We start from the raw sequence: 15,901 nt of genomic DNA on the forward strand, positions 1-15,901 counted from the left end.
AGCTTTGGAGACAGACCCTCCTGGGTCTTGATCCCAGCACTGTCACTTACTGGTTGTGTCATTTAGGTGCGCGGGACATTTTTCCCTGGTAAAGTGGAATGTCATGAGGTTTAAAAGAAATAGTATTTGGGACTTGCTTGGTACCTAGTGAGCCCTCAAGTAGTAGTTGTTACTGCTGCCGCCGCTCCTGTTACTGACAAAGGGGACTGCTGGGAAAGAGACAAAGTATTATCTTCTTTGTCCTGCTTGACGAGTTGGTTTTACCCTTTCCTAATTCCAAAGCCACTGAGAATTAACCCAAGGCCAATATAGCGAAGGAAGTTCTCCCTTGGAGCTTTCAGCCCTAGCAGAATGCATGCTCTATTTCTTTTCTGGAAAGAGGAAATTACTCATTCTCCAGTCCATCTTTTATCTTTTTAAAGATTTTAGCCATCTTCGAGTATATAACATTCGTTATCGTTATGGGATGTTTAGAAAACTTCCTGTTTACTCCAGGACACCCCTGATAAAGGATGTGGATAGTCATCTCGTTGTGATTAACTAAACATGGCCTGCTTTTTATAAACTCCTTTGTTTGGATAATGCAGTCTCACACTCCGAGGTGTGACTGTGTGTCAGCTTGCTGGCAACTTGTGTGATATTTGCAGACTAGAAAATACAAAATTAGTGAGATGAGCAAGCGGGTCTCTATCCTGTTTGGAGTCTTTCCAGCAGTTTCCACACCAGCATGAGTTCCCTTCTGGAAGCCTTACTGATGTTTGAGTTGCGTGTTGTTACTTACTTTCTTTTTGTGCTTTCTTTTCTCTTTCCTGTACAGAAACCAAAGCCCAAACCCCGGCCATCCATCACAAAGGCAACCTGGGAGAGTAACTATTTTGGGGTGCCCTTGACAACTGTCGTAACTCCAGAGAAGCCCATCCCTGTTTTTATTGAGAGATGTATTGAGTACATTGAAGCCACAGGTAAGAGTGCGACTCAGAGTTGATAACGGCTTTCACTGTCTACGGGATTCTTTCCAGCGGCCTGAGCCGTCTGGGGACTCTGGGATGTCTCTTCTTAAATGTGAGAGGCTTTCTGAGAAGGAGCTGAGCTGTCTGCACAGCTGTCAGACTTGCGGATCCTCCATCTGTGCCTAGTTCTGAGGTGTCGTACGGGATCTGTTAGACCTTTCAGTGCGCGGAGCATTGTGTTCTCAGGACTGCAGCTGTGGCTGGTGTTAGGTGCCTCCTCTGTGCTCCCTCAGCTCCTGTCATAGCAGGCAGCCTCTTTGTGTCCTCGCAGATCTGTCAGCTGCTTGAGGGCAGGGGAATGGTCGTCCGTACTATCATCGTGTCCGCAGCACCCTACTGGACGCAAATGCTAGTGCAGTTTGGCTTAATACAATGAAGGGGTGGTTGTGACTGTTCCGGCCCTTGGCCATTGAGCAGGTGCCTGAGATTCATTATGGACAGAATTTTTTTCCTGAAGTAAAAAAAACAAAACAGCGAGGATCCTTGGATATATTCTGGTCAGACAGCTGACAACTTGGTGTTATCACAAAGACCAACTGTCTCAATATTTTCTTCGTGGTTCTTGAACGTAGAACATAGAAACAAAATTTTCCCTGTGTTGAAAACATTTATTTCATTCATTTAGTGTGACCCCATAACATGTCTCTTCGGCCTCTCTTTTGAAACCCCTGGAGCTTCCATTTTCATGCCATTGTTTCCCTTGGTTTTCTCCTGGTGCTTTCAGAGCTGATGAGTTCGAGAAGGTAGTATAGCAGACACGTGGTTATGTCAGGGCTTGAGCATTAACAGTGGAGCTCCAGAATATAGGCTTAAACTAATTTGAAACCAAGGTAGGGATTAGAGCCTTCCTCTGTGTTCTTTGTGATTCCAGTGTTATCTGTGATGATATTAAGTGTTGTGTGGTGTGCACAGCCTCCCAGGCTCTGCTGATAATTTCAGCAGCATCCTATTGAGCTGCATGACAGTGTTAATATTTACTTAGGATGTGCCAGATCGGGGAAAATAGGTTTCAAGTTGAAGCCTGCTAAAGACTTTGTAGTTATTTCCAGGGTTTTCTCTGCAACACACCAGGGTTGAATCACAGTAAGCACTTTGCCTAATCACAGCACATCTGCAGCTTTGTTTAGTTCATTCTGTTCCCAAAGCCTTTTCTCAGTGTCCATCTTTTTGACACTGGTTTTATATCCGTTTCTTTCTGGCACCTGTCCCTTGGGCCAGGAGAAGATTGCACAAAGATTCGATTCAGGTGACCTAGCACTTCAGAGAGATAGTTTGTGTCATCTCAGGGAGGGGGAGGGCACTTTTTCCTGAACTTTTTGTTTTGAAATTATTTTAGATTTATTGGAAAGGCACAAAAATTATAAGTTTAAACTGAAACTTACAAAAATTCCCAGGTTTCTTAAATGTATTTTGCCAGTTTCCCCATACCATTCTTTCTGTATATACATTTGTATCTTTTTTCTGAAATGTTTGAAAGTTTGCAGATCTGATGCACCTTTACTTCTGACTACTTCTGTGGGTATTTTCTAAAAATATTCTCTTACATAATCACCGAGCAGCTGTCATACTTGGGACATTAACACCGACCCAGCACTAACCTACCTAATCTGTGGATGTTTTCATTTCATCGGTTATCCCAGTAATGTCCTTTATAGCAAAACACAAAAATTATTTTTTGGACCACATGACAGGTTTAGTTGTCAAGCCTTTAGTCTCTTTTAATCTAGAACAGTTTAGTCTACCCATTTTTCATGGCCTTGATAGGTTTTTTGTTTTTTTGTTGTTCTTGTTATTTTTTGTTTTTTTTTTAGATTTTGTTCATTTATTTGACACAGAGAGAGAGCACAAGCAGGAGGAGCAGTAGAGGGAGAGGGAGAAGCAGGCTCTCCGCTGAGCAGGGAGCCTGATGGCGGGGCTCCGTCCCAGGACCCCGGGATCGTGACCCGAGCCGAAGGCAGACACTTCACCGACTGAGCCCCCCAGGCGCCCCATGGCCTTGATCGTTTTAAAGAATACAGATCAGTTATTTCGTAGTAGGTTCCTCCTCAGTTTGGTGTTTTTTGTTTGTTTGGTTTTTGGATGTTTTCCTCCTGATTATGTTCATATTTGACCTTGGGAAGAAACAGCAGGGAAGTGATGCCGTGTCCTTCTCGGTGCATCACACCATGTGACACGTGATGTCAGTTTGTCCCATCACTGGCAGTGTTCACTTTGATCCTTTGGTTAAGGTGGTGGTGTGTACAAAGCTTCTCCACTGCAACGCTACTCTTTGCCCGCGGTTTTACTCCCTGATTCCTTCAGCATTTATTAGTTGGTTTTCTCCTGTCAGGGAGAGCTTTCCCTTTTCAGGGGGAGCCTTGTGTGAATGGTCTCCTCAAGTGGCCCACCTGTGGTAGCCCAAGGTGCCGGGATGTTACCCACATACCCTCCAGCTGAGCACGTCGGTGGTCTTGACCTGCCCCACCCAGCTTGCTTCTCTCACTCTTAGACTGTGATTCACGTTTTGCTATCCAGTGATAAAACTATGCCTCTCCTTGCTCTTCTACTTATGAATCCTTTCGGGTATAAGGCTTCACCGCCTGCCACTACCAGGCTGTTGCTTTTCTTAAAGCTCTGTGAGACTGTGCCACTGTCCATACTGTCACCAAAAAGCTTGGAATTTCAGGGTCATCTCCAGTAAGTTCCCAAGTCTGTCACTTCTGCTTCATCATCTGTTGGCTCTGTCCCCTCCATTTCATTTCCGCTTCCCCACCATCACCCCCTGCAGTCCATCCTGATTACCTGAGAGTTCCTCTACCAGAAAGCTCTTCTTACTGCCTCGCTGCCTACCAGATGCGGGCCACGGTCTTGGCTCCTCTCGTATGTAGTACTGTTACGGTTGTCTGCCTGCCTTCTTGCCCCCCTGCCTTCCTCTGTCTCTCTCTCCCTTTGTTCTTCCTTTTCTCTCCCCTACTTTCTGTTTTATACTACAGCAAGCATTAATTTTTAAATTGTTTTACAAGAGTACAAGCTAAATTCCTTTTTTTCCCCATTTTTTAAATTTAAATTAACATATAATGTATTATCGGTTTCAGAGGTACAGGTCTGTGATTCAGCAGTCTTATGTAATACCCAGTGCTCATTCCATCACGAGCCCTCCTTACTGTCTATCACACAGTTGTCCCATCCCCCCAACCCCTCCCCTCCAGCAACCCTCAGTTTGTTTCCTTATTAAGAGTCTGTTATGGTTTGTCTCCCTCTCTGGTTTCATCTTGTTTTATTTTTTCCTCTCTTCCCCTATGATCCTCTGTTTTGTTTCTTAAATTCCACATATCAGGGGCGCCTGGGTAGCGCAGTCGTTAAAGCGTCTGCCTTCGGCTCAGGGCGTGATCCCGGCGTTCCGGGATCGAGTCCCACATCGGGCTCCTCTGCTGGGAGCCTGCTTCTTCCTCTCTCACTCGCTTGCTGTGTTCCCTCTCTCGCTGGCTGTCTCTCTGTCACATAAATAAATAAAATCTTTAAAAAAAAAAAAAAATTCCACATATCAGTGAGATCATACTATAATTGTCTTTCTCTGACTGACTCATTTCACTTGGCATGATACCCTCTAGTTCCATCCACGTCATTGCAAATGGCAAGATCTCATTTTTTTGATGGCTGAGTAGTATTCCATTGCGTGTGTGTGTGTGTGTGTGTGTGTGTGTGTGTGTGTGTGTACACACCACATCTTCTTTATCCATTCATCACTCATTGGACATCTGGGCTCTTTCCATAGTTTGGCTATTGTGGACATTGCCGCTATAAACATTGGGGTTCAGGGGCCCCTTCGGATCACTATGTTTGTATCTTTGGGGTAAATACCCAGTAGTGCAATTGCTGGGTCGTAGGGTAGCTCTATTTTCAACTTTTTGAGGAACCTCCATGCTGTTTTCTAGAGTGGCTGCACCAGCTTGCATTCCCACAAGCAGAATTTCTTTGTATTTCTCTGTTTTGCATGTGTGGTGTGAAATTTATCCCACATTCCTCCTAGCCTCTGGAACTTGTCCTCATTCTCCCAAGACTCCCCTACTCCCAGTGGCCCTTTGCATGTAACCTCTGTGGTGGTTCGCAGGCACATTTCAGCTTGCGGAGAATAGGATTCTCTGTTCTTGTCTCCTGAGTGTGGCACACAATCTATACTTATTGATTAAATGAGTGGTCTTCAACCTGGAGTACCTTAATTACATCCTTCCTTCCTTCCTTCCTTCCTTCCTTCCTTCCTTCCTTCCTTCCTTCCTTTTTCCTTTTAAATTTTGGTTATATACATCCCCTCATTGGCATTAGTTTGTACTTTTGTAGAATTTCAGGGAAAAAATTAAACCTGGTATCTATGAATTTAACATGTGTGTGTGGGGGGGTGCTCTTTTCCCTAAAAGAATTTTTTTCTTCTTCATAAAATTCAGGCGTGTTCATAGTAGAAATTCAACAAATGGCAAAAACTGAAAAAGAATTTAAAGATTCATTGATCTTCCACTTAGTGATACCACTGTTAATGGGCTGCTGTATTTCCTTGTAGCCTTATTTCTCTGCATATGTGTGTTGGTTTTTACTTTTACATACTTTAGAATATGCAGTATATAGTTCTCGAAAATTTTTTTAACATAAATTAGACGAGGCAAAAGAACCCTGAGTTTACCAGCTTACCTACTCCTGTTTTCCTGCAGGAAAAAAATAACAGTAACCAAGAGGTGGGTCGGAGGACCATTTTTTTGAAAATCACTGTTTTTTAAACCAGATACTGCTTTGTGAGCATGCTCCCTGTTTTTTAATTTGAAGAGCAGCCGGTTTTATTAAGTATTCCTGAATCAGGCAGCATCCCGTCCAGCAAGCAGAGGGGATCTCCCTCAAAAGAATACGACATGTAATTGCTACATAATGTTCCAGGAAATAGCTGGATCACAGGTCATTTAACCATTCTCCTGTCTGGGACTCATGTGGCACCCTTTCCTGATGGACTTTAAGAAGCAGATTAGCTGGGACAGGCATTTTGGAGGAGTGCCGCAGAGCTTCAGAGCTGCAGTTAGACCAGGTTTGGAATCATTGTTCTGCCAGTTACCCATCTGTAAACTGGGGGTGACAACAGGACCTGCCTCCACGGGCTGGCGCTGGGTGTGGTGCGTGGCCCAGGCAAGTGCTCAGCGTGGGCTGGTTGCCGCCGTAGCTTCGCCAGTCGTACAGTGGTTCTTTTTGCGACTGCCCGTCGGCCTCTACCATTAAACGTAGATTCCGTGACTTGACTTTTCTCCCCAGCTTCTAAATTGAATACAGGAAACCCCATTGAAGAGTTGAGAGTAGGATGATGATCACCCAGAGGTGATCACCAGAGGTTTGCATTTTGCCACATTTGCCCTTTCTTTCCCTAATTTTTATCGTTGTTAAATCATTTGAGAATAAGCTGCAGATGCCACTTCACTTCACTCCTACAAATCTCAGGCTATATCCCCAAGCTTAAGAGGAGTTTCTCCTTCATAACTGCAGTAGCATTATCACTGTTAAGAACAATAGCATTAATTCGGTAGTATTTCACATGTGTTCCATGTTTAAATTTACTCAGTTGACTTAAAATTCTTATAGCTGAGATTTTGTTCTAAGAGCCAAGCAGTGTTCACAGTGCATTTGGCTGTTGCTTCCTTTGTCTCTTTCAGTCCAGAACAGTTCTCTTTGCCTTTTGTTTTGTTTTGTTTTGAATGATGACCTTATTCGAAAAGTCTAGACAGTTGTCTTGGAGAATGTCCCCTTGTGTGGTGTCGTGTCTGTACTTCGTCATCCTCAGCCCCCTTCTGCCACCACCCATAGCTACCTCATCACGTGGCTCCTATCTGAGCAGAGGCCTGGGACTGATGAGACTTCGTTGAATGAATTATGGATTAGGTGTTTTCCCAGGTCTGACTAACTTAGACTGAACTTGGACCTAAGGAGAGCCTCTGCTGCCACCTGACCTCTCCATCCCATCTCCCTCTCTTGCTCATGATAGAAATCGTCCTATGACTCGTTTCCATGTGGTAATTCAGGCAGGTTATCTGGCTGATTGGAGGGGACACTCCAAATGAAACGTGTTTGTCAGGTCTGTCCTAAGCGGTTCAGTCAGAAGTCATAGTTGTTGTATCTGTCTCGTGTACCTTGGCACTTTGCTTGTCCTGGCAAATAAAACATTGCGTCATCACTTTCAGAGGCAGTGTGTGGGAGCTCACACTCCTGCCCACCATGGTGGGAGAGAAATCCAGCAAGAAACCCAGGAAGAAGCCCCTCTCCTTGTGTGCCTTAGGGCCTGTGTTGCTCCCCATTTGCCACTTCACAGCCAGGGTCCTGGCCGGCGGCAGTGCCGAAAACCTACCCACCGACACCTGCATTGGAGACCTGGTAGTGTGAGCGTTGTGAATTAGGACAACTTGAAGCATCCCGTCACCTTATTATTTTTTCTAATTACAAGGGTCATAAACTTGCTCACTGTAAAAGATTATTACAAATACAGATATATAACAGAAAGTGTGACAGTCCTTTATAATCCCTATCTCTAGAAGTAATCTGCTTTAATAGTTGGATTATGTTTTCTGTTAATACTACCCCCCCCCAATGCTTAAAAACAGGAGATCATGTGCATACTGTTCTGAAGCTTATATTTTGTTGTTTTGATTTTACATTGTATACACCTTGGACATCATCTTTATATTCCATCTCCAGGACAATTGCATTTTAATCTTAGACCTGAGAAAAGGGTGGCAGGAGTTGGGGGCGGTGGGGGGGGGGTCTCGGGGAGTCTACGGACAGAAGCTTTGTTTGCCTACAACTCCACATTCCAGGGGTCGCCCGCAGCAGGTGCCTGTGACTGCCTTGTTTCCTCCTCATAGTTTGTGACTAAATTGCCATCTCCTCCTAGACACAGACCATAAGGAAAGGATCACTGCCCTCTCTCCACAAAATTTGCTGTTCCTGCCGTTGGAGCTCTCCAAAGCCCCATGTTCTTAGGTCTTCTCCTAACATTGCAGGTGGAGATTGGTTTTGGGTTGCATCTGTCTTTTTTCCTGAGCTTTCTCACCAGTTCACTTAACCCTCGTTTCATATTTCCTAAAATTGGAATGTGTTCAAGAAATGGCCAGTAGGCAGAACAGCTTTTGGATTGATTTGCAGATGCTTTGAGCCTAGCCCAGGCTCAGAGACCGCCTCTGTGCTTGCTGTGCTAATAGGATCACAGCTTTTCACTTTCTGCTCTAGTTACGTGATCAGGGTGGAAGGGGGCATGGATCTTCTGCAGCTGCTCCGGGGTCACTGCCGGAGGTCAGACTGACTTTATATTTCTGGCTAGAACACTTTCTTCCCCCAGTTTTCCTCCACGTGGAAAATTGTCAGGGCAGTGGAGCCCCTGCTTCCTTTCTATAGCAGTTTGACTCCCGAGTGAAAAGAGAACATTGGCCATGCTGATCTGAGCTCTCTGATGCATGGCAGGAAGTAGGAATATTCAGTGCTGTCCAGAGTTCATCTCGCTGGGGGCCTTAACTTTTAGAGCCTACTCACAGTCCTCCTGAGAATAATTTCTCAGGATAAATCTGCTATCTTTACACCTCACTGTGGTCACAAAACAGTTTTAAATCCCAGGTCTCTGGCCCAATTTTGAGCCAGAGTGTGGGAAGGAGGGAAACACCCATTGTCCTACAGCATAGAAAGCCCCTGAGGGAGCTTCCAAGTGTCACTGTCCCCCATCCCAGAAGGTCTGGTATCCTGGAGGCTGAATGCCTCGTGCTCTGCTCATCTGGGTGCTGCTGCATGTATTCCCCAGGCCTGTGGCCTCGCTTGTCAGCCGTGAACTAAAAATAGCATTCTCTAGGAATGATTTTTCTGAAAAATGTGTGAGACCAAACCTCCTTGGCGCCCCTCTTTCTGTGATCTTTAACCTTCTTCTTTTGGCAGTGGGAGGGGGTGGGGTGGCAGTAGCAAAATGATTTCCCATCTAATAGTCCTTTTCTTAATTGCCTTGCTTACTAAGAGATGACCAGTTCCTCTAGCAAGTGCCACAGAGGGCTGAGAAAAGAAATTGTTCCCAGGGAGAAGCAGTTTCATGTGGGCAGAAGGCCCCTCTTCTACATCTTGAATTATAATGCATTCAGACCATACCGTATAAATAACTGGTAGGCCATGGTTTTGTTAGTGCATCTTAATTTCAGTTTGTCCCCATGGAACGAGAAAGTCCCTGCAGTCAAGGAAGCCTGGCAGCTGTTTAAAATAATAATGCCAAAGATGGTCTGCCATCACATTAACTCTCCCCATTTTCTATTCGTGACACATTTATTGAGTGCTTGCTACGATCCAGGCATTGTACTGGGCACTTGGCGTATGTGACCTCATTTCACAAGAGATTGTTTTGTTGCTCCAAGAACCCAGATGCGGCAGGAAGCTGGCCATTGGGAGGAGTCAGCATCTTTTATCAAACATAGGGAGACCCCAGTGTCAATAAAGTGCAGGGCTAACCTAGCTGGAGAGAAGGTGGCAGCCTTAATAGTCTCTTCCACTACTCTCTTGGAAGGACTCTTACCTGGTGACGGGACTGGGGCTCCACTTTTCAAGGCAGCACCTACCTCGGCACAGTATTGCAGCTGAAATTAATATTTCTTTCTTTTTTCTTTTCAAGTCTTTATTTAAATTTTAGTTAGTTAACATCATATTTATTTTCAAACCTCTTTCCTGCAGGGCCTGGAATTGAGCCACACAGTAGAGCCTTGGGGTTTCAGTGCCTGCACTTAGCAGGCTATGTGATGCAAGAGGGGCCTCTTTATTTGCCTTCTGGGGCACTGCTCCTCGATGGGCAGCAGAATCTGGTCAAGCTTGACCTCTCTAGTTTAGTAGGAGAATGCAGGACACAGCACCAAATGGTTATAGAAAGATAAAGACTTCCTGATAAGTCATTAGTAGGTCTAAAAATGTTGAGCTTACTGTCTTTGTTGGGGTTGGGGGGAAGTCAGCAAGATTTCATTCATTCAGCAGATACTTAACTGGCTTTATATTAATGAAGCCCCTGCTATCTGCTAGGGACTGGGTTGAACTAAAGTGTCCCCCCGTGATGTCCAAGGGTGGGAGGGTTAGAAATAATCACACAAATGCATAATTAATTCAGGTGAGGAACATTATTGGATTTTAAAATCACTGGGGAATTTAATGAGTGACAGGACCAAGTGAGGATATGGAGCAGTTTGAACCTCACATGCTGCTGATGAGAATATAAAAGGGTAGACTCCCTTTGGAAAACTCTTTGGCAGTTTATTGAAAGCTAAATGTACACTTACCATCCTACTCCTAGGTATTTGCCCAAGAGAAAGGAAAACAAAACATATTCACACAAAGGCTTGTACTCAGCTGTTTCCAGCAGCTTTATTCATGAGAGCCCCAAACTGGAAACCACCCAGAGTCCACCAACAGGTAAATAAACAAACTGGTCCATCCATCTACTGGAATACTACTCAGGGGCCAAAAGGAAGAGTTACAGCTACACACAGCAGCATGGTTGGGTCTTTTAAAAGCATTATATGCTGAGAGTGATTCAAGCCAGACACAAAGGACTACAAATTCTGATCCCATTTATATAAAACTCTGTATATGCAAACTCATCTGTAGTGATAGCAGGCGGGCCAGCAGTTGCCTGAGAGCAAGGAGTGGCAGGAAGAACTGATTGCAAGGGGGCATGGGAACAACTTGGGGATGATGGAAACATTCGATATCTTGGTTGTGGTGAGGATTTCACTCATGTATGCATATTCAAAACTATCAAATTGTACCCTTTAAATGGATAGAGTTTATCATCTATAAATTATACCTCAATAGTTAATTTTTAAAAACTGAAAAAAAATCACTGGAGAATGATTCTGAAGGAACTTGATATTTGCATAGTCTCAAAATATCACCCGACACATTAATTACCAAGGGAAATGTACCTTTATAATGAAGAAATCTGGGGGTGGTTACCACCTTACCAAAGTGACCAGACCCGGCACCCCTACTGTTAGTTCAGCCAAACCTTATGTGTCTCTTTTCTGAAAATATTTAATCTGAATCTTACCATGAAGAAACAATTAGACAAATCCAGAATGTGATAGCTTTTAGAAGACAACTGGCCTGGACTCAATCAAAAATGTCAATGGCACGAAAAATAAAACAGTTTGAGGGTCTAATGTAACTTCTGCGTTTATAACATAAACACATTTCCCATTCAGATAGCCCGGTGGTAGGACCCTAAGCTTTGTTGTCACCCCTGGCATTCTGACTTTCGCCGGTAGTAGCTGGGCTTCAGCCCGAACTAGCTAAAGCCTTGTTTTTCTGTTCTTTCAAATTGGGAATAAAAATCGTAGTTCCTTCAGAGAGAGTGTTTGAGAATTAAATGCACTCCTGTTTGTAATGTTCTCACATAATGCCTGGTACACAATAATCATTCAGTCGATGTTAGCCATTATCTTGGTGGCTCCTGTCACTGACTTGCTGTGGTTGTGGAAATCCAAACAGGACATCTCCCCAAAACAGTAATGGATGAGATTGGACAGCGTCTAGAGGCAGTTTTTAAAAACTTCTCATTGAAGTATAGCGTCCGTTAAAGAAAAGTACACCCATCGTTAAAGTACAGCTCAGCGAACAGCCGCAAACTCAGCACAACTGTGTGATCAGTTTAGGAAACAGAAGATGAGTGGTTCCCCCCAGAAACCTTTGACCAGGGCTTACCGCTGTCCTGGCTTCTAACAGTGTAGAATAATTTTATCTGTTTTTATGCTTTAAAAGTGGACTCATACCAAATGTGCAGTTTTGTGCCTGGCTCTTTTCACTCGACATGATGTCTGTGATTCATCCATCCCACGGCTGAATCCATAAATTCACCCATGTGATTGGAGATCGTTCTCCTTGCTGTACACTTTTCCATCACATGAATAATCCACTATTTATTTATTCATTCTGCTCTTCATGGACATTTGGGTACTTTCCAGTTTGAGGCGATTGTAAATAGCGCTGCTGTGAACATTCTTGTACGTGAATTTTGGTGCATATGTGTGCACTCGTGTGCTTCCAGTATATACCCAAGAGTGAGGCAGCTTTTAATAATTAATTTTAGCATGTTGAACATGACGGTTTAAAAGACCTATCAGTCCCTGAAGGGGTAATCTGTGAAGCTGTGAGCCAAAGCAGTAAGGGTTCTCTTTGCTACCTATTCATGGCTTTGTATTTCGTGTCTTTTAAGGAGGAAGGGGTGGTTCTAGCCAGGGCGTGTATGGGTACACAGAGCTGTCTCCCATATTCTTTTAACAGCTGGATCATTTCTGTTTGCAAAGTGTGCCTGGCTGAAAGAATCTTGAATTCTTCCAGTACCTTGTGATGTAACTGTTTTCTTTGCTGGGGTTCTGTCTGTGGTTTTGAGTTGAGACTGTGGTTAGCACAGATCGTGATAACCCCATGGTTTTTACATGCCGGCCCATTGTAGGGCATTGCTCTCTGATTCAATTTTGGCTATTTTGCCGCACAGATAAGTAGGTGTTCTTATTGATACTTACCAGTGAGACTCCAAAATGAAAGGTTCAGCCCTGGGGGCAGTTTGTGAGGGGAGGAAGGCTGAGGCTTCAGAAGCTGGGGTGTCTGGGGCTGCGTGCCGAGCCCTGTAGCCTTGGCTTGAGGGCTGTGGCTGTAACTCAGCTTGTCTGCATCATTCACAGGTCAGAGGTGGCCCTCATCTCTTCTGCGCAAATGGAAGCCCTCTCTAAAAATGGTCTTTGACAGATACTTAGAGCTGTGACCTTCCTCCTGATTTAGCTCATTTGCCTGGGTAAATGAGCAGAGTGCTTTCTGCGTGGCAGATTTAAATTTCACCACTAATTGAGGGGAGCATCTTTAGGGAGAAATGCTTGCCATTAGATCAGAGGCCTTTGGGAGACAGCCTGGCAACAAACACATCAGGGCAGATTAAGGCAGGAGGTGGAGATGGGGAGAGTACAGAGTGCAACTCTTATTAGTAACTGTGGGATGGCCCACAGAGAAGCCAAGTGAGGGCTTCTGCCACACGCTTGTGGGGACCGTGCGCGCACATGCCATGTACATGTCATGTAGGTTTTGGTAACCTTTTTTCTCCATTTTGTCTGGCTCCTGAATAAATCTGTACAGGATGAACCCGGAGCAAAGTGCCTGAATCCAAATCTCCACTCTGTTCCTTGTGAGCAAGTGTTTAACCTGGACAGGACTCCGTTTCCTTGAGTGTAAAATGGGGATGGTAACACTTTGAATCATGGAGTTGGTTCAGTATGTTAAAGACCTTATGAGAGTACCTGGCGGGTCATCAGGGATGATTAGCGTTCGCTGCTGCTGCTGCTTCTAGTGTGCTGTTGATACTGTCCAAGGGGCACCTAGGTGCCCCTTCCACTCTTGGGAAGCCTCGAACCTTGCGGGAGCCCTCGTTTGCCAGCCCCCTGCTGCCCACTGTGCCTTGTGCCCTTCACCGTCGAGGTCTGGTCCAGGCTTCTCCCTCAGGGAGAATAGCCCAGTGACTCACTCTCCCTTCTGAGATCCTGAGTGCCAGAGAGCAGAGAGGTTGTCAAGCGTGGACTTTGGAACCCGTCACACTCCGTTTAAAATTCCAGCTCTGCCACTTCTCTTAGCTTGACTGCCTTAGCCTCTGGGTTCTTTGCTGCCTGTGTAAAATGTAGCTAATGGTAATACCTACCTTATTAGCTTTGTGATGATTGAATGGAATCGTGCATATCAGCTGCTTCGCCGGCACATATAAACACTCAGCACGCGGAGCCCTTGTTCTTTTGTGGTGAAATTGTCAGTGCTGACTCCTTGCTTGTCCTCTGATTATTTCATGGGCTGGTTTTGAATCCCAGTCTAGATGTTCATTCCTCCAGGCAGCCTGTTGTTTTAGATCTTCCCCATGCTTACTTGACCTGTGATAAAGGCTTGGGAATCTTTTTTTCCACAGAGCTATCCTCACCTGTTTTATCTCACTCTTGAGGTAGGTAGTCCCCTGTGCATTTATTTCTCTGCCTGGTTGCAGAGTCCCAGGGACCTAGAGTGCCTAGAATTGTGAGGATCCTGTCCTTATTCCATTCACCCAGCACTTATATACTATGTGCCATGCGCTGTTCGAGGTGCTGAGGATACAGTATTGGACAAAACAGATAAAAATCCTTGCTCTCATGTAGCAGATATTTTAATCTAGTGGGGGAGACAGACAATAACAAATAAAAAATATATAAAGAATCTTGGTGATTAGTGCTCAAGAGGATAAAAATGAAGTAGGAAGGTGGGATGTGAAATGTCTGGAGTACGTGTTAAAATTTGAGATATAGGGAGCCGGGGGAGGGTGTCTTTTGATGAGAGCCTGATGGAAATGAGGGAGGGAACCATCCCATTACCTGGGGAAGAACCTTCCAGACAGAAGAGCCAGTGTGAAATTCCTAAGAGTGGAACATTCCTGGGAAGGGCCTTGGCTTTTACTAAGTGAGCTAAGAAGTCACTGGAGGGTTTTAAGTGGAGGGACTGTATTTGGCTTTTGCTCAGTAAAATAACTCTGGCCACTGTGTAGAGAGCAGTCCTGACCCTTGGGCACTTGAATGCTCTTGATCTTACGTTTCTGCAGATCTTCCTGCATCCTTCCCTTCCTTTCTCTAGATATGTAACCAGTCCCCTATATTGCTGGCATGAGTTGACCTAGATCCTTAGTTTAGACCTGAAAGGATGGAGAGCAATAACTCAGCATGGGTAGGGGAATAGGGGAGAGCCTGGGTTAGAGCCAGAACTGGGAGAATGTAAGAAATGGTAAACAGATGGGGCAGCCTCCAAGCCTGGCTTGCCTTGCCAACCTCCTCTTTCTTCACATTTTCCAGTTTCATGCCTCCATGTCTTTGCTGACACGTCCCCCCAACCCCTGCAGCTGACAAATCCCCACTCTTTCTAAAGCCTGCACACTCTAGATATGCCTCTTTTATAGCACATTTTGCCTTGTATTAGGGTTAGTAAGGCCATAAGGGTGGGGCCCTTGATCTGTTAGGATTCGTGTCCTTATAAGAAGCGACACAAGAGAGGTCTCCCCAGAAGCTGAATTGGCCAGCACTTTGGTCATCTTGGACTTGCCAGCCTCCAGAACCGTGAGAAAATATATTTCTGTTGTTTAAGCCCTCTAGTCTGTGGTATTTTTTCATGGCAGCCTGAGCAGATGAATACAGATGGCTAGGTGATTGACAGAGGCATCAGAACTCCTAAGATCCTTGAGTTAGGGGCCAATTCTTTCTTGGTTTATGCATCCCCGTGGGGCCTGGCTCTCCAGCGACCTCAGTCAGGGATCTTTGTGTTCACATGGCCAGAAGAGAGCAATTGGGTCAGTAAGAATGGGAATTGAGGCAACAGAGAAAGTCAGAAGGCCTAAGACTGGTAGAAGGAGACGTGGAAGAATGCCACTTGAGAATCCTGGTCTGAAGAGATAAGCCCGCTCTTTTGTGTAGGGCCCAGCTCTGAGGTGGTTTGTTTGTTTGAAATGAGAGCTGACTTGGGTATCAGGCAATTGAATCCCACTTTTTCAAACAGAGATGGTGTAAAGGCCCTATGATTTCACCCCTGTTTGCCTTCTTTCACTCCTGGCTGGAATCCTTTGGCTATTTGAATTTGGTGGCCTCCCAGCAGTTTGAAGAAAAACAAACGCACACAATTTATCTTTTCACGTAAGCTGCAGTTTGGTCGAAACAAGACCCTTCTAGTACGTAGTCCAGAGCGCCTGATAAAGGCAGCTACAGCCAGTGTTTCTGTTCTGTGATCCGTTCTTTTGTGTTTCAGAAGCCACAACAGAAAACTCTTTCTTCTGTTGTGGTTGTCAAGAGCCAGCATTTGGGCTGTGGCAGCAAGAGAGTGTTTTTGTAGAA

The 15,901-nt window shown here is 44.9% G+C and overlaps 1 protein-coding gene across 1 annotated transcript in view; it reads left to right on the forward strand.

Moving 5' to 3' along the window:
- The window catches only part of ARHGAP35 (Rho GTPase activating protein 35), a 118,684-nt gene that overhangs the window by 56,286 nt on the left and 46,497 nt on the right, over window positions 1-15,901 (forward strand). Inside the window, exon 3 of the mRNA XM_045772276.2 lies at window positions 818-962. Within this exon, the coding sequence (XP_045628232.1) occupies window positions 818-962 (145 nt within the window). The remainder of the gene's footprint in view (window positions 1-817; window positions 963-15,901) is intronic.

This window comes from Ursus americanus, chromosome 21 (assembly GCF_024610735.1).
Source record: "Ursus americanus isolate L20-20 chromosome 21, mUrsAme1.1.p, whole genome shotgun sequence".
NCBI classification, from domain to species: domain Eukaryota; kingdom Metazoa; phylum Chordata; class Mammalia; order Carnivora; family Ursidae; genus Ursus; species Ursus americanus.